Genomic DNA, 25,518 nt, shown 5'->3' with positions numbered 1-25,518 from the left:
AAAGTTCATATTTGAAGGCATCTCACCCCGATCGATCACACCTTCCTTCCATCTTCTCGCTCTTCCGGCGGCTGTCCCAGCTTCATAGCGGCTTGCAATGGCTGCTTTCTCCGGATCCATCAGGGAGTTTGCAAGCTCCCTGAGATCGGTGGAGTGTCCTCCCCTCGATTACCACCTCTACGGGGTGTTTTAGATCCGATTAGGATCCCCTGACAACTGGGATATCGATGATCCCGCGGAGCTTCCCACGGGATGCGTTGTCTCGCCGCGACGTCAGCCATGCCCTCAAATTCCAGAAGTCTTAAAGTTGCCAAGGTTGGAGATCCCTGCTCTATAACATAACAGGTTCTCAGCCTCCAGTCTCCATCGCTATTTCATTACAATGCAAGGTCCTCAACTTACAACCATTCATTTAGGGACCGTTCGCGGTTACAACATCTGAGGAAAAAAAAGGGAGATACGACCGTTTTTCACAGTTACAACCCTTACAGCATTCCCATGGTCACATAATCGAAATCCGGACGCTTGGCCACTGGCTTGTATTTGTGATGGTTTTGTGACCTTCTGACAAGCAACGTTAATAGGGCAAGTGGGATTCATTTAACAACCATGTGACTCACTTAACAACTGCATGACTCACTTAACAAAAAAGATTGTAAAACGGAGCAAAAATCACTCTCGCTTAGCAATAGATGTTGTGGTCTCAGTGGGAGGTCGTAAGTCCATTACTACGTAATAAATTCTTAAAAGTTTACTAAATTCAAATTAAGAGTTGACCCAAAGGGGTTTTTCCCCAAAAGGCAGCTGGACTTGGTTTTTTTTTCCTTGAAGGTGTTTCGCTTCTCATCCAAGAAGCTTCTTCGATTCAGTTCTAGTTTGTAAAGAGATTGTACGAATTAAGATTTTTGTGCTAAAAGCTTTGTGAAGTTTGGAGCGAGCACCTGTTTTAAATTCGTAGCTTAAATCAGTGTTTCTCAACCTTGGTGACTTTAAGTCCTGTGGACTTCAACTCCCAGAATCCCCCAGCCAGCATAGCTGGCTGGGGAATTCTGGGAGTTGAAGTCCACAGGACTTAAAGTCACCAAGGTTGAGAAACACTGACTTAAATCATCTCAGCCTTTCCTGGCAGTGGGAACAATTAACCACTGGAACTGCTTGCCACCAGAAGTTGCCAATGCTCCAACAGTGGGAGTTTATAAGAAGAGACTAGACAACCATTTATCTGAAATGGTGACGGGTTTCCTGCCTGAGCAGAGGGTTGGACTAGAAGACCTCCAAGGTCCCTTCCAACTCTTCTGTTATTCTGTAATTCTGTAAGGGTCTCCTGCTTGAGCAGGGGGCTGGACTAGAAGATCTCTGAGATCCCTTCCAACTCTTGTCATTCTGCAATTCTGTCTCCTGCTTGTCTGAAATGGTGTAGGCCCCTAGAGTCTCCTACTTGAGCAGAGGGTTGGACTAGAAGACCTCCAAGGCCCCTTCCAACTCTTGTTATTCTGTAATTCTGTAAGGGTTTCCTGCTTGAACAGGGGGTTGGACTAGAAGACCTCTAAGATCCCTTCCAGCTCCATTATTCTGTAATTCCGCAAGGGTCTCCTGCTTGAGCAGGGGGCTGGACTAGAAGACCTCCAAGGTCCCTTCCAACTCTGTTATTCTGTAATTCTGTAAGGGTTTCCTGCTTGAACAGGGGGTTAGACTAGAAGACCTCTAAGATCCATTCCAGCTCCATTATTCTGTAATTCCGCAAGGGTCTCCTGCTTGAGCAGGGGGCTGGACTAGAAGACCTCTGAGATCCTTTCCAACTCTTGTCATTCTGCAATTCTGTTTGTCTGAAATGGTGTAGGCCCCTAGAGTCTCCTACTTGAGCAGAGGGTTGGACTAGAAGACCTCCGAGGTCCCTTCCATAAGGGTCTCCTGCTTGAGCAGGGGGCTGGACTAGAAGACCTCCAGGTTCCCTTCCAATTCTGTTATTCTGTAATTCTGTAAGGGTCTCCTGCTTGAGCAGGGGGCTGGACTAGAAGACCTCTGAGGTCCCTTCCAACTCTTGTTATTCTTTTTTGTTGTGCTGCTCCTTAGCTCGTAACCACTGCCTGCCTGCGAATTGTGGCCCCATCCATAAAACACAGGATATTGTTGAGGATTGCACAAGGCCGAAGACGGTTGCCAAGCTTTGCTGTTGGTGAGGTAGATAATTTCAACCTTGAATCGAATCTGGCTGCATTCGATAGATTTTTCTCAGCCCTGCTGGTGATGGGGCAGGCCTTGAATTTGACACCCCTGTTTTAAATCCTTGGGCATATTGCATCGGTTCCTTTCCCCTCCTCCCATTTTAAACAGACCTACCCTTAAACTTAATTAATTCAAATAATTTTAAATAGAGCCACTATTCTACATCAGGGGTCTCCAACTTGGCAACTTTTAAGACCAACGAACTTCAACTCCCAGAATTCCCCAGGCCAGCAATTCCCACATGCCACCAATGGCCACCCCGAGATCCCCATTGGGTTAAACGAGAGAAAATGCGAGGGTTTCTTCTGTTATATCGATTCCACAGGTAGTCCTCGACTTACGACGACTATCCCCGGCCAGAAGTCCCCCTGCTAAGCAAGGCGGTTGTTAAGTCAGTCGTGCCTGATTTTAAGACTTTCATTTGCTATGGTTCTTAGCTAAACCCCCGCAGCTGTTAAGTGAATCACGTTGTTAAGTGAAACACGTGGTTGTTAACCGAATCCCGCTTCCCTCATCGATTTTGTCGGTCAGAAACCGGCTGAGGTGAGGTGGAAACAGTGATCACGTCATTCTGGGAGGAATGCAACCATCACGAATGTGTGTGCCAATTAGGACCACGTGATCGTTGCGACGGTCGTAAGTGCGGGGACCAATCCTAAGTCACTTTTTCCAGGGATGTTGCAACTTCGAACAGTTGAACAATGGATGGTTGTAAGTCGAGGACTAGCTGTAAGCGGCAAATCAAAGGGCAAGCGTGGAAAATAATTCTGTTATTCCAGTTTATATAACTATGATCGGTTCGGGCTGAGAATTGTTGGGATTGGAGTCTGTCATGCCAGCTTTAGAGCTATTTTGGACTACACTTCCAATGACTCCCAGCCAGTAGGGCCCCTGGCCTTGTCGGCTGCAGTGAAGGGAACTGTAGTCCAGTAATCCAGCAAAGGCTGGGATCTTGGGTAGGCCTGAATCGAGAACAACCAATAATTTGGCACCATTGAGCTAATTCCCAGAATTCCTTGGGTGGAGCAGGAACTCCATTTAGTAGTATTCCTCCCCCTGGTGGCTTCTCTTGGGATGGCAGCTCTTAGAAGCCCCATAAATCCCTTTGGACTGCAAATTCTGGGAGTTTGGGTTCTGTAATGGTATGTGAGAAAGACCTTGAGGGGGGAAGAAATGCTGCTTAGGGAACAGTTAGATAAGAGGCGGCTTAGCCCTGAGTTCCCTCAATCTTTCTGCATGCATGCTTGCCTCTGCTTGCACGCACTTGCCCGCCACTTTCGCGGCCTGGTTCTGAACAGCTCAAGGTTTGATAGTGGACTATGGCCCGGGGGCTGGGGGCCCCTGGCTTAGTCCTCAGCTGCATAACGGAGGGAGGAAGTATCCTGACCCAGGCTTCCTTACAAAGCATGAAGCAGAGTCTTGGTCCCGGCAAAATCCCCTTTCATTGACACGACTGTGAATTCCTTTCATTCACAGTCAGCCAAGCTTGGCAAACAGTCTTTCCGAGGAATCTTTATCCACACGAACCTTATCTCATCTGGAGAGCTACCAGATAACTAGTGTCCAAATGGAGGACAACACAATACTTGGTCCAGACTCTCTTGGAGTCACAAACAGAACTTTCCACTCTTGAACCAACTGAAGGAACAAATTGTTTCCTGCAAAAGACCCCTCCCCATTTGCTCCTCTTTTGATTCCTATGGGAGGGGCCAATCACCTCCACGGTGTGGCTCTACTCCCAAGCCGACCCTGATTACTGAGTTGTTCTTGTGTTCCGGCAGCTCTGCGCATGCGCACACTGGGAACAGGCTCCACATGTTCCTCTGCCTCACTGCTGTCTATCTCCCTCTCTGCCTCTGACGCAGAGCCCTCGTCTGAGCTTTCCTCGGCCCCCAGGACTGGCCCAGGTTCCTCCCCAACCTCCTCACTGTCCCACTCTGCGGCCAGCTCCACTGGCCGCCAGCGGGCCAGAAGAGAACGAAGCTTAGAAGGGACCACCCTCCCTAGTTTCTCAGGATGTAAAGGTGACTTGCAAGATTGTGTTAATGTAGCCTTACAGTAAAATAGAATCAGTCCATCTGGTTGTGTTTGCGGTCCGGCCTCACTCCCCATCTTGCAAATCTGAAGCTACAAATCTCCACCGTCTCCTATACAGCCTGAGAAACTAGGGAAGGTTTCGCTCCTCATCCTCTTCCCGTGTCCTTCCGTACCAGGGACAAATTTCCTGGTGTGTCTAGTCACACTTGGCCAAATCAAGTACAGGCAGTTCTCGGCTTACGACGGCAATTGAGCCCCAAATTTCTGTCGCCAAGCGAGACATTTGTTAAGCGAATTTCGCCCCGTTTTCACGACCCTTCTTGCCACGTTTGTTCAATGAATCACTGACGTCATTAAGTTAGGGACACGGTGGTTAAAGGAATCCGGCTTCCACCGTTGATTTTGCTGGTCGGAAGGTCCCACGTGGAGGTCGCCTGACCCCGGGACGCTGTGACTGTCATAAATATGAGCCAGTTGCCAAGCGTCTGAATTTTGATCACACACGAACATGGGGGTGCGACAATGTGGAAGAGTGTGGACAAAGGTCAGGTCACTTTTTCCGCCGTTGTAAATTTGAAGGGTGATTAAATGAACTGTTGTAAGTCGAGGACTACCTGTATTCAATCCAATTCAATTCCGTTCCATTCCTGCAACCATTTTGTATCTCAGGCTTAAGCCGTCTCTTATCTACCATATTTTTGGGACTATAAGACGCACCGTTTTCTTCCCTAAAAGAGCGTGGAAATGTTGATGTGTCTTATACACCGAATACAGCCTCCCGCAGCCGGTCCCCCACATCCCATTTTTACAAAAAAAAACAGGTGAAAAACGGAGGCGTTTTTGCCCTCCCCCAGCCCCCAGCAGCACTGGGCAGGCTTCAGCAGGGCTGGGGAAAGACACCCCCCCCACATTTATGGCCCATTTTCTGCCTTCCTCCAGCTCTGCTGAAGCCTGCAGAGTGCTCCTGGGGGGCCGGGAAGGACAAAAACTTTGTTTTTCTTACTTACCTCTTCGAAATCTTGGTGCGTCTTATAGTCCGAAAAATATGGCAATTGTTCCTTAGACCAGTGTTTCTCAACCTTGGCAACTTGAAGATGTCTGGACTTCAACTCCCAGAATTCCCCAGCCAGCATTCGCTGGCTGGGGAATTCTGGGAGTTGAAGTCCAGACATCTTCAAGTTGCCAAGGTTGAGAAACACTGCCTTAGACAGCCTCTCTTCTTCCCTCTTCCAAGCCATTCGCACATACCATTCCCACCCCACCTGGAGCCTGCCCATTGGAAGGATAATACTAACACCCCCTCCTTCAATAACAATCATAAGAACCCCACCCCACCCTCACCCCACCCTTTTTAATACTCACTAAAAGCTCGGGTTTCATGGCACAATTTCGATCCAGGGGGGGTCCCTAGAATCGGATCGGCTCCTTCAGGAATCCCTCTCGTTCATTTGTGGACGGACAAATATCAATAGGAAAGGGGGCAATGAAGGGTGTTTCCTGCCCCCTCCTCCCCCATCTGGTGAAAAAGCATACTTAACAGCACTACGGACCCTTCCCCAAATCCAGAATCTGCCCTCCCCGACATGTTGTGTCTGCTGGATACGCTGTCTTGGGAAATCTTTCTGTTCAATTGGCGGACGAGTTGAAAACGGGGTGAACGGTGCTACCTCTGTACCCCAGCTCTGTTTTCGGTGTAAAAACCTGCCAGTTTCCCCCTGGCCTTTTTCCAGAAGAAAGGAAAGCACCCACCGATGCCCAGTCCTGGGACCAAATCCCACCCCCCACAATTGCCAGAAAGTAGCTCACAGCCTAAAATCCATGTCTCCTCCTGTTTATAAGTGTCTTCCCATCTCATTCTAAGATTCCCTTGGGCTCTGCGGTTCCCGTCACCTCCCCCAGCCCCCCCCAGACTCCCCACAGAGATGGCCCCCCTCTGCTCATGTCACCCACCCACTCCCAGCCAACCGCTTCTTGGGCACCGGAAATAAGAGAAGCCCTTGGTGGCCTTGGCTCAAGTCACAGTGAGGTATTTGGAGAGAAGCTTGGCTGGGAAATAGGGTCCCTCTTGGAATGCACCTCGGGGGGAGGATAAACAGGGGGCCTGCCCACAAGGATGGGGGGGAGGGCGTCCACAACCCACCCAATGCATATCCCAGACAATGAGCTGAGAGAACAGCAAATAGCACCAGTTGACCACCATTATACGGGGGAGCCACGAGCCGTCCGTATCATGTGAAGGAGGAATTAAACCGAATATCGTGATGTGAGAATTGGGACATCCTGATGCTTCCTGCCACTCCCGCTGTCCCACCCAAAAAAGGAACCTGGATGGTCCCAAGGCCTGCTCACTTGGGCTTCTTGGACCCAGGTTCAGCCCACAAACCCTGGAAGGGTCCCTCCTGGCCAGCTCACACCGTGGTCTCATATTCCAACAGCTCCTGCGACACCCCCATGCTGCGATACTGCAGGCGCGGCGTGGCCGGAGAGGTGTACTCAAGAGCGAGGATGGTCTTACGGAGACGCCTGTCTATGAAATGGGCGTCCCAGGCGGGGTACTTCTTCCGTGGCAAATCGATGCGAATAACAGGCCCTTCTGTCCGTGGGGCCCGAGCTATGGGGGTGGAAGGCATGCTGGGCCTGACCTGAAAGACCGGCCCGCAGCTGTCTCGGTCGCCCGGGATCCCCTCTCGTTCTGTAGTCCTCGGCAAGGAGCGCGGCGGACTGGTGATGACATCCGGCGGAGGCCCAGTAGCCCGGGGTACGGCGGTGGACTCTTCCCCGCAGAGGCAGCTAGTGTTCTGGGCCCCGAAAATGGTTCCGCTGGGGTGCAAGAGGCAGTAGTAGATGAACATGAAGAAGACCCCCAAAGCGAAGCTGGAGGCCACCACGCAGACGATGATCAAGGCGTAGAACTCGGAGATGACGTACTGTTCGCGGAACCAGTACCAGAGGCCCGTCAGCGCGGCGTTCTCCAGCAGGGTGATGACGTAGTAGATGGACATGCGGCAACGGCTGCGGCCTTCCTTGACGTTGAACCAGCAGAAGATGTAGATGATGCCCACCACCATGTTGTAGATGATCTCCTCCCACTTGGACATGCAGAAATCCGTCTCGCCTTGGATGATCCAGAAGGTCATGATGCACCAGTGGGTGACGATGAAGATGCCGAAGTAGAGCTGAAAGACTGAGGCGAAGAGGGCGAAGGCGATGGCTCGGGCGGCGATGGTGAAGAGGTGCCACAGGACTTGGACCATCGCACCTTTGTAGGACATGGGCATCTTGTCTTCCCGGGAATCCCGGAGCACCTTTTGGTAAGAGGCCAAGGTCCACGCCAGGGACACCAGCGAGGCGGAAGCTGACAGACCTTCCCGAGAGGAACGGAGAGACAAAGGGGAACAACACATTAGGCAGAAGACAAGGTATCATTGAAGGTGTTCTGACCGAGGCTTCCCCGAACAGCACGAGACAGAGTCCTGATCCCCACGAAACCCCTTTCATTAAACGAATGTGTATTCCTCTCATTCCCCTTCAGCCAAGGCCTGGCAAACAGTCTTTCAAAGGAGTATTTATGACCACAGACCTTATCTAGCTTGGAAAACTGCCATGTCAATACTTCCCAAATGAGGTGCTGTGTAAGGAAAGGCTGGGCACAGAGTCTCTGAGATTCACGGACAGATCTTCACACTCCTGAAACGAATCTAATGAACGAACGCATTGTTTCCTGCAAAAGCCCCCTCCCCTTTCTCTCCTCTTTTATTTCCTCTGGGAGGGACTATTCACCGTCCACCTGTGGCTTTACTCCCAAGTCTACCCTGATTTCTCAACTGTTCTTCTGGCAACTCTGCGCATGTGCATACTGGGAACAGGCTCCCGCTGGTCCTCTGCCTCACTGCTGTCTAGCTCCGAAGGCACCTAATCACGGCCAGACGGCCCCCTCTCTCCCTCCGACACAGAGCCCTCATCAGAGCCTTCCCCAGGCTCCAGGAGTGGCCCATCTTCCTCCCCAACCTCCTCACTGTTCAAATCTGCAGCACCCAGGATCTACAGTCCTCCTCTTCCTCCTCTCTGCAATTCCACCCTTCTCAAACCCCACTCCCTTTTAGCCCTGATGATGTTCCCTAGTTGGGTTATGGAATGTCTGCAAGAAAACTACCAAGCTCAGAGAGTACCAAGAACCCTATAGTCCTTCTCCTCCTCCTCCTCCTCTTCCTCCTCCTCTTCCTGCACCATTACCTCTTCCTCCTCTCCAAAAATACTCCACTCCTTTCTAGCACTGATGATGTTACTTACCCAGGTCATGAAATGTCTTCAAGAAAGCAACCAAGTTCAGAGAGCACCAAGGAACCCACAGTCCTCCTCCTCCTCCTTCTCGTCCTCCTCCTCCTCCACATACCCCCCTCCCTTCTAGCCCTGATGATGTTCCCTAGTTGGGTTATGGAACGTCTGCAAGAAAACCACCAAGCTCAGAGAGCTTCAAGGACCCCGCAGTCCTCCTCCTCTTCCTCCTCCTCTTCCTGTACCATTACCTCTTCTTCCTCTCCGCAAACCCCACTCCTTTCTAGCACTGATGATATTACCCAATCAGCTCATGAAACGTCTGCAAGAAAGCAACCAAGTTCAGAGAATGGCAAGGAGGTTCCCCGATTCCTAATTTATTCTGAGTTCACCTAGTGGAGAGATCTCTTAGCAATAGCAATAGCAGTTAGACTTATATACCGCTTCATAGGGCTTTCAGCCCTCTCTAAGCGGTTTACAGAGTCAGCATATCGCCCCCACAGTCTGGGTCCTCATTTCACCCACCTCGGAAGGATGGAAGGCTGAGTCAACCCTGAGCCGGTGAGATTAGAACCGCTGAACTGCTGAACTAGCAGTCAGCTGAAGTGGCCTGCAGTACTGCACCCTAACCACTGCGCCACCTCGGCTCTTCCCCCCCAGACCTACCTACCTACTTACCTCTCTCCCTCTCTCTCCCTCTCTCTCTCTCTCCCTATCTATCTATCTATCTATCTATCATCTATCTATCTATCTATCTATCTATCTATCTATCTATCTATCTATCTATCTATCTATCTATCTATCAACCTACCTACCTACCTACCTACCTACTTACCTCTCTCTCTCCCTCTCTCTCCCTCTCTCTCCCTCCCTCTCCCTCTCTCTCTCTATCTATCCATCAACCAACCAACCTACCTACCTACTTACCTCTCTCTCTCCCTCTCTCTCCCTCTCTCTCTCTCTCCCTATCTATCTGTCTGTCTATCTATCTATCTATCTATCTATCTATCTATCTATCTATCAACCTACCTACCTACTTACCTCCCTCTCTCCCTCTCTCTCTCTCTCTCTATCTATCTATCTATCTATCTATCTATCTATCTATCTATCTATCCATCAACCAACCAACCTACCTACCTACTTACCTCTCTCTCTCCCTCTCTCTCCCTCTCTCTCTCTCTCCCTATCTATCTGTCTGTCTGTCTGTCTATCTATCTATCTATCTATCTATCTATCTATCTATCTATCTATCTATCTATCTATCTATCTATCTATCTATCTATCTATCTATCAACCTACCTACCTACTTACCTCCCTCTCTCCCTCTCTCTCTCTCTCCCTATCTATCTATCTATCTATCTATCTATCTATCTATCTATCCATCAACCAACCTACCTACCTACCTACTTACCTCTCTCTCTCCCTCTCTCTCTCTCCCCCTCTCTCTCCCTCTCCCTATCTATCTATCTATCTATCTATCTATCTATCTATCTATCTATCTATCTATCTATCTACCTACCTACCTACCTACCTACCTACCTACCTACCTACCTCTCTCTCTCCCTCTCTCTCTCTCTCTGGCCTTGCTCTCACCTTCTCCAGGTGTCTCACCCCCCCTTCCCTCCCACCCACGCCCCCCCCCTCCGCTTACCCTGGAGTGGGTAGATCCTCTTCTGTTGCACCATGATGCTCAGCTGCAGCACCAGTTGGGGGGCGCTCTTGAGGAAGGTCTCCAGGAGGCGCAACATGCTGACGTCGGCACATTCGAACATCATCCTCCAGTAGAAGTGGCGCTGGCGATGCTCCGACTGCCAGCGGCTCTGGAGGCCCAGGTAGAGGGTCCTCAGGTACCTGCGGGAAAGGACGGGGGGGAGAGAGGGAGGCGGGCACAGGTGGTCCTCGACTATACGGCCGCAACGCAGCCCCACATTTCTGCCCAGCGAGATAGTCGTTCAGTGAGTTTTGTCCCAGTTTACGACCTTCGCTTAAGCGAAGCACTGCCGTTGTTAAGTTAGTCACATGGACGTAAAGTGAATCCGGCTTCCCCCCTTGACTTGGCTGGTCAGAAGGTCGCAAAAGTGGGATCGCGTGACCCCGTGGATGCTGCCACCGTCATAAAGACAGGTAGTCCTCGACTTACAACCATCCATTTAGTGACTGAAGTTACAACAGCAACCGTCATGAAGACAGGTAGTCCTCGACTTACAACCATCCATTTAGTGACCGAAGTTACAACAGCAACCGTCATAAAGACAGGTAGTCCTCGACTTACAACCATCCATTTAGTGACCAAAGTTACAACGGCACTGGGGAAAGGGGCTTATGACTCTTTTTCACACTTATGACCAGTGCAATCGCAGGATCAAAATTCCGACGCTTGGCCCCGACCACGACCGCCATGGAGCCCAAAAATTCCCTTGCTAAGTGAGACAGCCGCTCTGTGAATTTTGTCCCATTTTACAACCTTTCCCGTCACCGTTGTTAAGTGAATCCCTGCAGTTGATAAGTTAATAACACGGTTGTTAAGTGAATCTAGCTCCCCGCCCCTTGCTTGTCAGAAGAAGAGGATCACTTGAAAACCTGGGACACGGCAACCGTCATAATCGCGAGTTGGTTGGCAAGCGTGGGAATTTGGATCACGGGACTGACAATTCTGATCGCAGGAAGCGACAACAGTGGTCAGTACGGAAAACGGTCATAATTCACCTTTTTCAATGCCGTTGTAAATTTGAACGGTCGCTAAATGAGTTGTTTCAAGTCGAGAACCATCTGTATACGCCCAGGAAAAGGTAAAATAAAATCAACCAACCAGAATCTGTCTCCGTATCAGGGGGGAAAATGGGCAGGAACAAAGAGGAATGCCTTTAAGGCAGGGATGTTCAAACTTGGGAACTTTAAGACTTGTGGACTTCAACTCCCAGAATTCCCCAGCCAGCCATGCATGGCTGGCTGGGGAATTCTGGGAGTTGAAGTCCACAAGTCTTAAAGTTCCCAAGTTCGGACATCCCTGCTTTAAGGTCATTTCCCAATTCCCACCATGGCGATGCAAAAGGACTATATTTTTAAGGCGAGAAAGAGGGTGGGGAAAAAGAGGAAAAATAGAGTTTTTAAAAAAAAACATGCATCATTTATAAAAATAATCAGGCTTTTAATGAAATCTAGATCATCAGAACTGCGTGGGCGGCGGGGGGGGCTAGGTGGGAATATTTATGCAGCTGTGCCTTCTTGAGATACGCGAGCCTCGTTGGGATTCAGCGATTAACCACTTGACATTTCTGGATCGGTGACTGATTGCTTTAATTCACCGGAGAAAATACTCTCGGTGAAATCCGGCGCCTTGTAAAGGCAGGATCTGCATTTGGGGGGGGGGGGTGTGCCGTTGATATTCTCCCAGAATTGGCGTGATGCGTAGAGGTCATCGGCCAAGGTTGTTGGCTCAATTCGGCCGCATTCTTCCTGGAAAGCATCGAAAATAAAACACCTTTTTCCGCCCATCCTCTCTTTTGGCGTTTTAGGTAGCCAGACGTATCTGTACTCTACACACTCCCTTGGGAAAAAAATCACCCCAAACTTTGAAGATAATTAAAATTAAGAGACGAAGATGAAATGTTAAAGTGTATATGGAACCCAGATCATACGCCATTAAGAAGCAAATGTGGAGGGGTAAAGGGGGGGAAATAGGAAAGAAAATAGTAAGTATATATTCAAAAGTAAGATATAAAGTGGGGAAACATAATCAGGATAGATTTGAGAAGGAAAGGGAACAAGAAACGATATTCAACTATTTTTGGGTTTCCGGAAATATCACCCCAAGAAAAATAAAAATTAAGAGCCGGAAGAGACACCTACAACAATAGAAAAAGGAAGGAAGAGGAGGAGAGGAGAGGAAGAAGAGGGAAGGAAGATAGAGGTGAGGAAAGGAATATGGAAGGAAGAAGGAGAGAGAGTAGGAAGGGGAAGAAAGGAGTAGGGGAGAGGTAAGAGAAGAAGGAAGGGAAAGGAGAGGAGGAAGGAAGAAAGTAGAGGAGGGAGAGAGAAAAGAAAGGACCTGCAATAATAGAAAAAGAAAGGAAGAGAGGAGGAGAGGAAGAGGACGGAAGGAAGATAAGAGGTGAGGAGAGGAAGATGGAAGGGAGAAGGAGAGAAGGAGAGAGGGCAGGAAGGGGAAGAGGAAGAGAGGAGTAGAGTAGAGAAAAGGGAAGAAGGAAGGGAATGGAGAGGAAGGAAGGAAGGAAGTAGAGAAGGGAGGGAGGGAGAAAAGAAAGGACCTGCAACAATAGAAAAAGAAAGGAAGAGAGGAGGAGAGGAAGAGGAGAAAAGGAAGATAGAGGTGAGGAAAGGAATATGGAAGGAAGAAGGAGAGAGAGTAGGAAGGGGAAAAGAGGAGTAGGGGAGAGGTAAGAGAAGGAAGGGAAAGGAGAGGAGGAAGGAAAGAAGTAGAGAAACGAGGGAGGGAGAAAAGAAAGGACCTGTAACAATAGAAAAAGAAAGGAAGAGAGGAGGAGAGGAGAAAAAGAGGGGAAGGGAGGTAGAGGTGGGGAGAGGAAGATGGAAGGGAGAAGGAGAAAAGGAGAGAGGGTAGGAAGGGGATGAGGAAGAGAGGAGTAGGGGAGAGGAAAGGGAATCAGAAAGGGGAAGGAGAGAGGAAGGAAGGAAGTAGAGAAGGGAGGGAAGGAGAAAAGAAAGGACCTGTAATAACAGAAAAAGAAAGGAAGAGAAGAGGAGAGGAGGAGGAGAAGAAGGAAGATAAGGTGAGGAAAGGAAGATGGAAGGAGAAGGAGGAAGAGCAGGAAGGGGAAAGGAAGAGAGCAGTAGGGGAGAGGAAGGAAGAAGGAAGGAAAGGAGATAGTAGAGAGAAGAAGAAGGAGAGGAAAGGAGAAGAATAGAGATGAGAGGGAGATGGAAGGGAGAAGGAGAGAAGGAGAGAGGGCAGGAAGGATGGAAGGGAGAAGGAGAGAAGGCGAGAGGGCAGGAAGGGGAAGAGGAAGAGAGGAGTAGGGGAGAGGAAAGGGAAGAAGGAAGGGAACGGAGAGGAAAGAAGGAAGGAGAGAAGGGAGGGAGGGAGAAAAGAAAGGACCTACAACAATAGAAAAAGAAAGGTAGAGAGGAGAGGAAGAGGAGGGAATGGAGATAGAGATGAGGAGAGGGAGATGAAGGGAGAAGGAGAGAGGGTAGGAGGGGGAAGAGGAAGAGAGGAGTAGGGGAGAGGTAAAGGAAGAAGGAAGGGAAAGGAGAGGAGGAAGGAAGATAGTAGAAAAGGGAGGGAGAGAGAGAAGAAAGGGAAAAGAAGGCGGTGTCAAAACAGGCAGAAGGGATGGTAAACAAAGCAACCCAAATGGTATATTATAACCCTGTAAATGGAATGACAAATGTATAAGAAGGTAAAAAAGAATAATAACTATGTGAATGTATACCTATAATTGCATATAGAGAACAAAACCCCCTGCTTGAGCAAGGGGGCTGGACTAGAAGACCTCCAAGGCCCCTTCCAACTCTTGTTATTCTGTCTGGCGATGCTCTTCCGGGATGAAAGGAAGGGAGATGCTCCCTCCCCCCCCCTCCATTCATTATCCTGTAATATTAATATTATTTTCCATTTCTGAGCCGCCGGCCTCTTCCAAGGAAGAGCTGGGAAAAAACGAACGGGTTTCTTGGCTCCTTCTCCACTCAGCGCTTCCGAAAGCCGTTCAGGGCATCAGCAAAAAAGGCCACCGGAGCTTTTTGGGAAGCTGGGAATTTTTCCAAAACCCATTAAAGAAAAAAAATCCATCTCCCCAGCGCCTCTGACCTTCGCTCTGCTGAGTCTCGGATCTGGAACCAACCCAGCCGTCCCAAAACCCCGGTGTTTTTCTTCCCAAGGGAAGAAGAGGCTTTCCAAGGTTGGGACACTTTCACACAACACACAAGCCCCAGGCCGTCTGTGTGTTTTTGTGTGTGTGGGTGTGTGTTAGTTTCCCCCCAGGCTGCACGAACCAGAAAATTATATTTTCCTTTCGTACAGTTTTCTTTTTTTAAAACAAAGTCCTGGGAGGGAGGTTCTGTCGTGTTTGCTCAACCAGGATTTCCGGAGTTGTGTGAACGCAGTCAAAAAAAAAGGGTGTGTGTGTTTGAATTTGAGCTGCATATCTGCAGATTTTCCCTTTTGCAAAAGTCGAACATGTTTTCAGGCCAGAGGGCAGGTAAGTTCCCGACCTACGTCAGCTGGTTTAGGGACCGAAGTTTCAACGGCACTGGGGGGGGGAGGGACAAATGATGGTTTTTCACACTTATGATTGTTGCAACGTTCCCCAGGGTCGCGGGAGCAAAAATCCAGAGGTTTGGCATCTGGCTCAGATTTATGACATGAGGGAGAGAGGAAGGAGGGAGAGGGAAGAAGGCAGGAGGAAGGGGAGAAAGGAAGGGAGGAAGGAAAGAAGGAGGGACAGGGGGGAGGAAGGAAAGAAGGAAGGAGGAAGGGGAGAAAGGAGGGGAGGGAGAGAATGAGGAAGGAAGGAGGGACAGGGAGGGGGAAGGAAAGAAGGCAGAAGGAAAGAGAGGGAGGGAGGGCGGGAGGAAGGAAGAGAGGAAGAAGAGGAAGCGAGGGAGAGAAGAAGGGAGGGAGGGAGGAAATTGAGGAAAGAAGGAAGAATGGGGGAAGAAGAAGGAAGGAGGGAGAGGAAACAAGGGAGAGATGAAGGAATGAAGGAAGGAGGGACAGGGATGGAGAGGGAAAGAAGGCAGGAGGAAGGGGAGGGAGAAAGGAAGGAGAGGAAGCGAGGGAGAGAAGAAGGGAGGAAGGAAGGAGATAAAGTGAGGGGGAGGGGAAGGAAAGAAGGCAGAAGGAAAGGGAGGGAGGGAGGAAGGAAAGAAGAGAGGAAGGAGAGGACGCGAGGGGGAGAAGAAGGGAGAGAGAGAAGAAGGGAGGGAGGAAGGAAGAATGGGGGAAGAAGAAGGAAGGAGGGAGAGGAAACAAGGGAGAGATGAAGGAAGGAAGGAAGGAGGGACAGGGATGGAGAGGGAAAGAAGGCAGGAGGAAGGGGAGGGAGAAAGGAAGGAGAGGAAGCGAGGGAGAGAAGAAGGGAGGAAGGAAGGAGATAAAGTGAGGGGGAGGGGGAAGGAAAGAAGGGAGAAGGAAAGGGAGGGAGGGAGGAAGGAAAGAGGAGAGGAAGGAGAGGACGCGAGGGGGAGAAGAAGGGAGAGAGAGAAGAAGGGAGGGAGGAAGGAAGAATGGGGGAAGAAGAAGGAAGGAGGAAGAGGAAACGAGGGAGAGATGAAGGAATAAAGGAAGGAGGGAGGAAGGAAGGTTGGAGTGTCCCGAGGTTGTGTAATCTCCTTTTGTGACCTTCTGACAAGCAAGGTGACTTATGACCGTTTTTCATACTTGATGACCTTGGCAGTATCCTCGGGGTCATGTGATCAAAACTGGGACACTTGGCAACTGGCTCACATTTACGACGGTTGGAGTGTCCCGGGGGGGGTCACGCGATTCCCTTTTGCGACCTAAACCGAGTCAATGGGGAAGCCAGATTCGCTTAACAACCGTGTGACTAACTGAACCACAGCAGTGACCCGCTGAACAATGGCGGCAGGAAAGGTTGTAAAATGGAGCAAGACCCATTTAGCAAATGAGTCTCGCTTAGCGACAGAAATTCTAGGCTCACTTGTGGTCGTAGGTCGAGGACTCCTTGCCGCAGAAGGGCTTCTATTTATACCCGGTCTCATTGCAAAGATCCCGGGTTAAGTGAGGGCCAAGGCTGGATTCGGAGAGAAAAGACTCTCATTGGCTCCGTCCTGTTGTTCTTTCCTTCCCTCTCTCCTTCCTTTCTTCGTCTCTCCCTCCCCTACTTCTCTCCCTCCTTCCTTCTTCTTCCCCCATTCTTCCTCCCTTCCTCCTTCTTTCCTTTCCCCTCCCTCCCTCCTTTCTTCTCTTCCTTGCTTCTTCTCCTTCCTTCCTTCCTTTCTTTCTCCCACCCTCTCCTTCCTTCTGTCCTTCCCCCTCCCCCTCACTTTATCTCCTTCCTTCCTCCCTTCTTCTCTCCCTTGCTTCCTCTCCTTCCTTCCTTTCTCCCTCCCCTTCCTCCTGCCTTCTTTTCCTCCCCATCCCTGTCCCTCCTCCCTCCCTCCCTTCCTTCCTTCCTTCCTTCCATTTCTCCCTCGTTTACTCTCCCTCCTTCCTTCTTCTTCCCCCATTCTTCCTTCCTTCCTCCCTTTTCTTCCTCCCTCCCTTCTTCTCTCCCTCGCTTCCTCTCTTCCTTCCTCCCGCCCTCCCTCCCTCTCCTTCCTTCTGCCTTCTTTCCTTCCCCCTCCCTGTCCCGCCTTCCTTCCTCATTCTCTCCCTCCCCTCCTTTCTCCCCTTCCTCCTGCCTTCTTTCCTTCCTTCTCCCTGTCCCTCTTTCTTTCCTTCCTCCATTCCTTCCTCCCCTTCCTCCTGCCTTCTTTCCTTCCGTCTCCCTCCTTCCTCCCTTCCTCTGTCCCTCGCGTCCTCTCACTTCCTTTCCCTCCTTCCTTCCTTCTCTCTTTTCTCCCTCCCTCCATTCTTTTCTCCTTCCCTCCCCCTCTCTCCTTCCCTCCTCCCTCTCCTTCCCTCCCTCCCTCCGTTCCTCCCTCCTCACATGGATTCCCATGAAGTTTCTTCTGAAAGATTCCAAGGAAAGTTGCCCCTATTATGGGTTACGGTGGCCTTCCTCCCGCATTTGCAACTCTTGGGAACCCAAATCCGGTTTAACATTGGCTTATCGATCAAATAAACCACGCTTGCCTGCTTCTACACAACACTAAACCACAAACCCTTCCTCGTTTAGAAAACTGGACTTGTTAACCTGGCTTGGCAGCAACTTAAAGTTATACGCAAACTTTCATTGGCAGCTTCCAAACTTTGGAAAGATGGATAAAGGATGAAAAACTCTCCTTGCGGGGACCAAAGAGCTTGGAAGCCACAAACCAGCATTCCCCCCCCCCAAAAAAAAGGTAAGGTTTCAAGGCAGAGATTCTGCTTGCTTAAAATCCCAGCCACCGCCAAACGGTGTGATTGTGGCATTTGGGTGGGATTAAGGAAGAAAATGAGTTCAGGATTTAAGACCGTTGCTTTATCCTCTAAAGCTTCTCAAAATCCAAAGATGAAAACAGCCGGACGTTTCAACCCCAATATCACCGGGCTGCTGACCATCCGAAAAGGGGGGTCAGAAGTCACAGTGAGACCAGAATGTCGTCATGGGCACCACTCAGCCATTGCTGGCACCACTGGAACAATGCCCAGCCTCGCCAAGTCCTCACAGCATGGACGTCCCTCTTGTATTCCAGGCATGGCCATCCCCTTGCTGCATTCTGTAGCACGGTGTTTCTCAATTTGGCAACTTTGAGACGGGTGGACTTCCACTCCCAGAATTCCCCAGCTAGTAGGCTTTAATATGGATGGACTCCCAGAATTCTCCAGTCAGCAGGCTTTAATATGGATGGACTTCCACTCCCAGAATTCCCCAGCCAGCAGGCTTTAAGAGGGGTAGACTTCAACTCCCAGAATTCCCCAGCCAGCAGGCTTTAATATGGATGGACTTCAACTCCCAGAATTCCCCAGCCAGCAGGCTTTAAGATGAATGGACTTCCACTCCCAGAATTCCCCAGCCAGCAGGCTTTCAGATGGGAGGACTTCCCCTCCCAGAATTCCCCAGCCAGCAGGCTTTAAGAGGGGTGGACTTCAACTCCCAGAATTCCCCAGCCAGCAGGCTTTAAGAGGGGTGGACTTCCCCTCCCAGAATTCCCCAGCCAGCAGGCTTTAAGATGGCAGGACTTCAACTCCCAGAATTCCCCAGCCAGCAGGCTTTAAGATGGGTGGACTTCCACTCCCAGAATTCCCCAGGCAGCAGGCTTTAAGAGGGGAGGACTTCCCCTCCCGGAATTCCCCAGCCAGCAGGCTTTAATATGGGAGGACTTCCACTCCCAGAATTCCCCAGCCAGCAGGCTTTAAGAGGGGTGGACTTCAACTCCCAGAATTAAACATTTCTGGGTGGGGAATTCTGGGAGTTGAAGTCCACCCATTTCCAAGTTGTGAAGTTGAGAAACACGGCTGCAGGATAATGGATATCTCTGTGCCCTACACAACAAGTAGAACTTTCTCAGCTCTCCTGCATTCTCAAACAGACGTGTCGCCTGGAGATATTCTTCAGAACCATATACAGGTAGTCCTCGACTTACAAGTTTGTTTAGTGACTGCTCGAAGTTACGACAGCACTGAATAAAAGGGACCTAGCACCGTTTTTCACGCTTACGACCCTTGTAACATTCCTGTGGCTACGTGATCAAAATTTAAATGCTTGGCCACTGACTCATTTTATGACGGCTGCAGGGTCTCGGGGGGGGGGGGGTGTCACGTGATCCGCTTTTGCGACCTTCCAACAAGCAAAGACAATGGGGAAGCCTGATTCGCTTAATGACGGTGTGACTAACTTACCCACTGCTGTGCTTCACTTAGCAACAGAGGCAAAAGGTCATAAAGAGAGGCAGAACTCACTTAAGGAATGGTTCACTTAGCAACTTTGGGCTCGACTGTGGCCAAGGATGACCCGTAACATTTAACAGCCGAATAAACCTTACGGAAACCACCTAAAATAGCCAAACTGCCAAGAACACCCTTTTAACATAACCACATCCAAAAACTGGGCTATCCGAACCGAAGGCTTGGGATGGCAAAACCAAGATTTTCATGCCTTTTCATGCCTGGCCTGGCTGATAAGGAGTCGAGCCCTGTAGCTCAATGGTTAACACATCTGCCTAAGAGGCAATAGAGCACAGATTCGATTCCCAGCAAGGGTATGGCTAGCTGATGAGAGCTAAATAGCTTGAAATAGATCTATACTAGTCTTCCTTTATTTATTTATCAGCACAAATATAACAAATGTAACAAAAAGGCAACAGTAAAAAATATTGGGTTTCTGTCTGGATGGTCTCTTGTGACGAGCCGATGGACAGAGAATGGAAGTGTGACCTTCCTCCCATATTTGGGCATACCAGGGGTTGTGACTTTAAATATAAATATAACAGACCTGAAATAAACCTGATTTCTGGAGGGAAGATGTGAAGTATTGTAGCAACATGTGCAGAGTGCCATAGACACCACATTTCCTCCCATTCAAAATACTGGTAGTCTGGGGGGATATGTCCCAAGAAACTGTTCTTTGAGGAATATGCCTGCCTGGGAGTTCTTATTGCTGGGGATGTATTACTTGGAATCTTGACAGCTGGAAGGGACCTCAGAGGTCATCTATTCCAACCCTTTGTCCAAGGCAAGAGTCCTTTGAGCATCCTTCCTTTCTTTCTTTCTTTCTTTCTTTCTTTCTTTCTTTCTTTCTTTCTTTCTTTCTTTCTTCCTTCCTTCCTTCCTTTCTTCCTTCCTTCCTTTCTTTCTTTCTTTCTTTTCTCTTGTCCTTCTGTCTTTCTCTTTCTTTCTTTCTTTTTTTTTATAGATTTTATTTTATTTTATTTTAATACGAACAATCCATCTTCCATTAAACACTGTGGCGCCTGGGTTACAAATACTTTATGCAATAACAACTAACATTTATGACCATATTATCTACTCATAACTTAATATTAACATGCACAATAGATCTAATGCTATAACAATCCTCTTCTTAAATTATTTACCAACTTTATTGATATATTTCCTATATCTCACTAAACTACTTTCGTTTCTGACTTTCGAATTTATTCTCTAATCACTGGCAGAATAGTTCCCATATGCTATAATATTCAGATTGCTGCTTTTATTTAATTGCAAGGGTTAACCTATTCATTTCACCACTCTCGAATATTTTCCCTGGATCATCTTTTCTGACAGTGAGAACAGTCAACTGATGGAACAGAAGTTGCCCTCAGAAGTTGTGGGAGCTTCATCACTGGAGGCTTTCAAGAAGAGACTGGACGGCCATCTCCCATAAATGGTGTAGGGTCTCCTGCTTGAGCGGGGGGAGGGGTTGGACTAGATGACCTACAAGGTCCCTTCTGTTAATCTGAATCTATCTAAGATGATCAAAGGCCTGGATACTAAAACATGCGATGAACGGTTGCAGGAACTGGGCCTGGCTGGTCTAGGGAAGAGAAGGACCAGGAGAGACATGATAGAAGTCTTCCAATATTTGAGGGGCTGCCCCAGAGAGGAAGGGGGTCAAGCTATTTCCTAAAGCACCCGAAGGCCAGACAAGGAATAATGGATGGAAACTGATCCAGGAGAGATTCAACTTGTAAACAAGGAGGAATTTCCCGACAGTGAGGACAATCAACCCACGGAACAGAAGTTGCCTTCAGAAGTTGTGGGAGCTTCATCCCTGGAGGCTTTCCAGAAGAGACTGGAATGGTGTCAGAAATGGTGTAGGGTCTCCTGCTTGGGGTGGTGGTGGACTAGATGACCTATAAGGTCCCTTCCAACTCTGTTAATCTGAATCTATCTAAGATGCTCAAAGGCCTGGATACTAAAACCTACGATGAACGGTTGCAGGAACTGGGCCTGGCTAGTCTAGTGAAGAGAAGGACCAGGAGAGACACGATAGAAGTCTTCCAATATTTGAGGGGCTGCCCCAGAGAGGAAGGGGCTCAAGTTATTTCCTAAAGCACCCAAAGGCCAGACAAGGAAGAATGGATGGAAACTGAACAAGGGGAGATTCAACCTGGAAACAAGGAGGAATTTCCCGACAGTGAGAACCATCAACCCATGGAACAGAAGTTGCCTTCAGAAGTTGTGGGAGCTTCATCACTGGAGGCTTTCAAGACTGGACTGCCATCTGTCAGAAATGGTGTCAGGTCTCCTGCTTGGGCAGGAGAAATTCACATTTTTTTAAAACTACCGGTTCTGTGGGCGTGGCTTGGTGGGCGTGGCAGGGGAAGGATACTACAAAACCCCCATTAACACCCAACGCTGGGGCCAGCCAGAGGAGGTATTTGCCGGTTCTCCGAACTACTCAATTTTTCCGCTACCAGTTCTCCAGAAGCTGCTCAATTTCACCCCTGGCAGAAAGGGGAATGTGGTGGGGGGGGGTAGCTGCCCTCCGCAGCCATTTAAGGCAGCCACATCCCCTCCACGCTGCAAAGGGTTGCCTCCTTCACATGCATCTCGGCATCCTGTGCATCTCGTCTTCTGGGAGTTGAGTTGGAACCACTGGCTTCTTTACTAGGCCAGCCTTCCAGAGCGATTGGGCAATTTGGCTCGGAAGCTCTTACGTTTGGCTCAGTATGTCAGCCTCGGGGAGAGGAGGAGCCGCGAAGTCCCCATTCAGCCATTAGCCAGGGAGTGGGCTCAGAGGTCAATGCCTCCCCAGAGCTCCCTCCCCTCTCCAAGCTGCCTAGCAGCAAATGGGAAGCGAAGGAGAGACCCTTCCCATCTGTCTTTCGGCAAGTGTTTCTGATGCAATCCCTTTTCCACTCTCTGCCCTTCCAAAAAAGGCACAAGGACCACATCTAGAATCCTGCATCCAGTTTTGGTCACCACACTATAAACAAGATGTTGAGACTCTAGAAAGAGTGCAGAGAAGAGCAAAAAAAGAGGATTAGGGGACTGGAGGCTCAAACATACGATGAACGGTTGCAGGAACTGGGCCTGGCTAGTCTAGGGAAGAGAAGGACCAGGGGAGACAAGAGAGCATCTTCCAGTATTGGAGGGGCTGCCCCAGAGAGGAAGGGGTCAAGCTGTTCTCCAAAGGACCCGAAGGCCAGACAAGGAATAATGGATGGAAACTGACCAAGGAGAGATTCAACTTGTAAACAAGGAGGAATTTCCCGACAGTGAGGACAATGAACCCATGGAACAGAAGTTGCCTTCAGAAGTTGTGGGAGCTTCATCTCTGGAGGCTTTCAAGAAGAGACTGGAATGGTGTCAGAAATGGTGTAGGGTCTCCTGCTTGGGGATGGGGTGGGGTTGGACTAGATGACCTACAAGGTCCCTTCCAACTCTGTTAATCTGAATCTATCTAAGATGATCAAAGGCCTGGATACTAAAACATGCGATGAACGGTTGCAGGAACTGGGCCTGGCTGGTCTAGGGAAGAGAAGGACCAGGAGAGACATGATAGAAGTCTTCCAATATTTGAGGGGCTGCCCCAGAGAAGAAGGGGGTCAAGCTATTTCCTAAAGCACCCCAAGGCCAGACAAGGAAGGATGGATGGAAACTGACCAAGGAGAGATTCAACCTGGAAATAAGGAGGAACTTTCTGACAGTGAGAACCATCAACCGATGGAACAGAAGTTCCCCGGAAGTTGTGGGAGCTTCATCCCTGGAGGCTTTCAAGAAGAGACTGGACTGCCATCTGTCAGAAATGGTGTAGGGTCTCCTGCTTGGGGGGAGGGGTGGGACCCTCCATCCCTTCGCATGCTGTGGGCCTTTGGCTCGATCACTCCGATCGGGCGGGGACAGCAGGGGCAAGAGTCCAGCTCCTCCTGTTGTATTTATGGCTAGGTTGAGCGCCAAACAGACTGGAGTATCTGTCGCTAAGAGAGGCGGTCATAAAGGGAGTCCGACTCAATTTTAGAAGCCTTTTTGTGGCAGTAGTTAAGGAATTGTGTGGTCATTAAGCGACACTTAACTTCCCCCAGCGATTTTGCTGATTGCCAACAGCAGTCCCATCACTCAGGGACCTGGCACAAGTTACAAATGCCAGGAATGAAGCTGGGTGACTGGGAATGTGGATAAACCCGAAACTCCAGGATGGGGGGTCACATGACCCTCCTGACAGTCCCCCCCCAGGGGTCCCCTAACCCTTGAGGGCGTGGCAGCTGGTCTACCTCCAGACCTGGCAGAGTTGGATCAGGTGGATGAAGACCTGTCTCTCCCCTGCCGGTCGTAAAGAGAGTTGCACTCAATTTCAGAACCCTCTTTGCAGCAGTCGCTAAGCGAATCATGTGGACATTAAGTGAACCTGGCTTCCCCCAGTGACTTTGCTGGTTGGGGAAGGTGGCAAACTGCAATCCATCACCCAGGGACCCTGCACAAGTCACAAATGCCAGGAGAGGCCCCTGGGCAGCTGGGGGCGTGGGTAAACCCCCCCAACCCCAAGGCTGGATTACGTGCACCTGGCTCTGCCCCCAGGGATCCCCTAGCCCATGGGGCATGGCTGCTGGCCTACCTCCAGGCCTGGCCAAACGGGAGTAGAAGAATGAGAGTAACCCTCAATTTTAGAACCCATTTTGCAGCGGTCACTAAGTGAATCGCATGGTCATTAAGTGAACCAGGCTTCCCCCAGTGACTTTGCTGGTCAGGGAAAGTCTCCAAGAGCGATCTCATCACCCGGGGACCCTGCACAAGTCCCGAGGAGCTACCGGGGACACAGATAGCCCCCAAATCTCAGGACTGGGCCAGGGTCGCCCAGCTCTTCCCCCCTCCCCAAAGGATCCCCTAGCCCATGGGGCACAGCGGTTGGCCTACCTCTAGACCCGGCCCAGCTGGAGCAGGTGAATGAGGGCCTGGCTCCCCCCCCCTTCTGGTGGTAAAGAGAGGTGGACTCAATTTTAGAACCCGTTTTGAGCTGGTCGCTAAGCGAATCAAATGGTCATTAAGCAAACCTGGCTTCCCCTTTGCTGGTCAGGGAAGGTTTTCAACAGCAATGCCAACACCCTGGGACCCTGCACAACTCACAAATACCAGGAGAAACGCCCGGGCAGCCAGAGAGACGGATAACCCCAAAGCCCAAGGACGGGTTACATGCGCCCGACTCCCCCCACACCTCAAGGACCCTCTAGCTCATGGATCACGGCGGCTGGCCTACCTCCAGACCTGGCCGAGCTGGAGTAGATGAATGAGTGCCAGCCTCTACCTCCAAGTGATAAAACGAGTCACGCTCAATTTTAGAACCCATTTTGAGCTGGTCGCTAAGTGAATCACGTGGTCATTAAGCAAACCCAGTAACTTTGCTGATCAGGGAAGGTCTCCAACAGCGACCCCATCACCCGGGGACCCTGCGCGAGTCACGAGGAGCGGCTGGGGACGCGGATAAACACCCCCAAGCCCCAGGACTGGGCCAGAGTCGCCCGGCTCTGCCCCCTCGCCCACCCAAGGACCCCCTAGCCCATGGGGCGCGGCGGCTGGCCTACCTCCAGACCTGGCCCAGCTGGAGCAGGTGGATGAGGCCCTGCAGGATCCAGACGCAGAGGCGGCAGCAGCCCAGGCGGGGCGCGGCGGCGGCGGCTGCGGCGGCGGCCGAGGCGGCGGCGCTGTCCTTGGTGCTGAAGGCGGCGGCGGCGGCGGCGGCGGTGGGCGAGGCGGCGCCGAAGTCGTAGACGAACCACCTGAAGCTGAGCAGCTGCACCACCAGCGACGGCAGCAGCACGAAGAGCAGCGTCAGCCCAAACCACCAGTAGTCGCCCCGCAGGTAGTAGTCGGCCGCCAGCCACAGGTCGCTGGCGCCGTCCGAGAAGAAGACCAACAAGGCGCCCAGCACCCAGCAGCAATCCCGCAGGCTGTAGGCGCGGCCCCGCGGCCCGGGCACCGGCACCGGCAGGAGAGGAGGAGGAGGAGGAGGAAGCAGGGGAGGGAGGAAGGGAGGCGGCGGGGCGGAGGAGCAGGAGGAAGCGGTGGCCGGGCTGCCCGGAGCCCGCCTGGCCCCCCGCGGGAGGCTGCCCGCCTCGGAGCCTTCCCGGCGCAGGAGGGCCGCGGGCGAGGAGCAGCGGGGCGCGGCGGCCGCCTGGCCATCCGACTTCGCGGCCATGTTGGCGGGGAGGGGGAGGGAGAAGGCAGGCACAGCCCCAGACTTCCGGGCGGACCAGGCAGAGGGACGGGCACCGGGGGTGGATGGGTGGGTGGGTGGGTGGGTGGGTGGAGGGAGCCCCGAGCGGCGGCGGAGAAGGAGGAGGAAGAGGAAGAGGGGGAGGAGGAGGAGGAAGGGAGCGGCCAGGCCGGGCAGCGCCCACCCCCCGCCCCTCCCTACGCGGCGCCGCCCCCCCCTCCCACCCCTCAGGCGTGGAATGGGGGGCTGCAGCCGGAGAGCGAGCCCTCCAGGCCTCCTCGCGGGAGGATCCTCGGGG

General features: G+C 50.9%; 1 protein-coding gene across 1 annotated transcript; it reads right to left on the bottom strand.

Moving 5' to 3' along the window:
* Positions 1-6,452: 6,452 nt before the first annotated feature.
* Positions 6,453-25,202, bottom strand: XKR7 (XK related 7). The gene is made up of 3 exons (XM_087720893.1): positions 24,589-25,202; positions 10,190-10,389; positions 6,453-7,627 (listed from the first exon to the last, which is right to left on the bottom strand). Exons 1-3 carry the CDS (start codon positions 25,200-25,202, stop codon positions 6,672-6,674), a joined length of 1,770 nt encoding a protein of 589 aa, XP_087577019.1. The 3' UTR covers positions 6,453-6,671.
* Positions 25,203-25,518: the final 316 nt, after the last annotated feature.

The sequence above is a fragment of the Thamnophis sirtalis genome, unplaced genomic scaffold, assembly GCF_051295495.1.
Source record: "Thamnophis sirtalis isolate CommonGarterSnake01/CBP01778 unplaced genomic scaffold, rThaSir2_p1.2 scaffold_7, whole genome shotgun sequence".
NCBI classification, from domain to species: Eukaryota; Metazoa; Chordata; class Lepidosauria; order Squamata; family Natricidae; genus Thamnophis; species Thamnophis sirtalis.
This window is presented reverse-complemented; position numbering and strand designations above follow the sequence as displayed.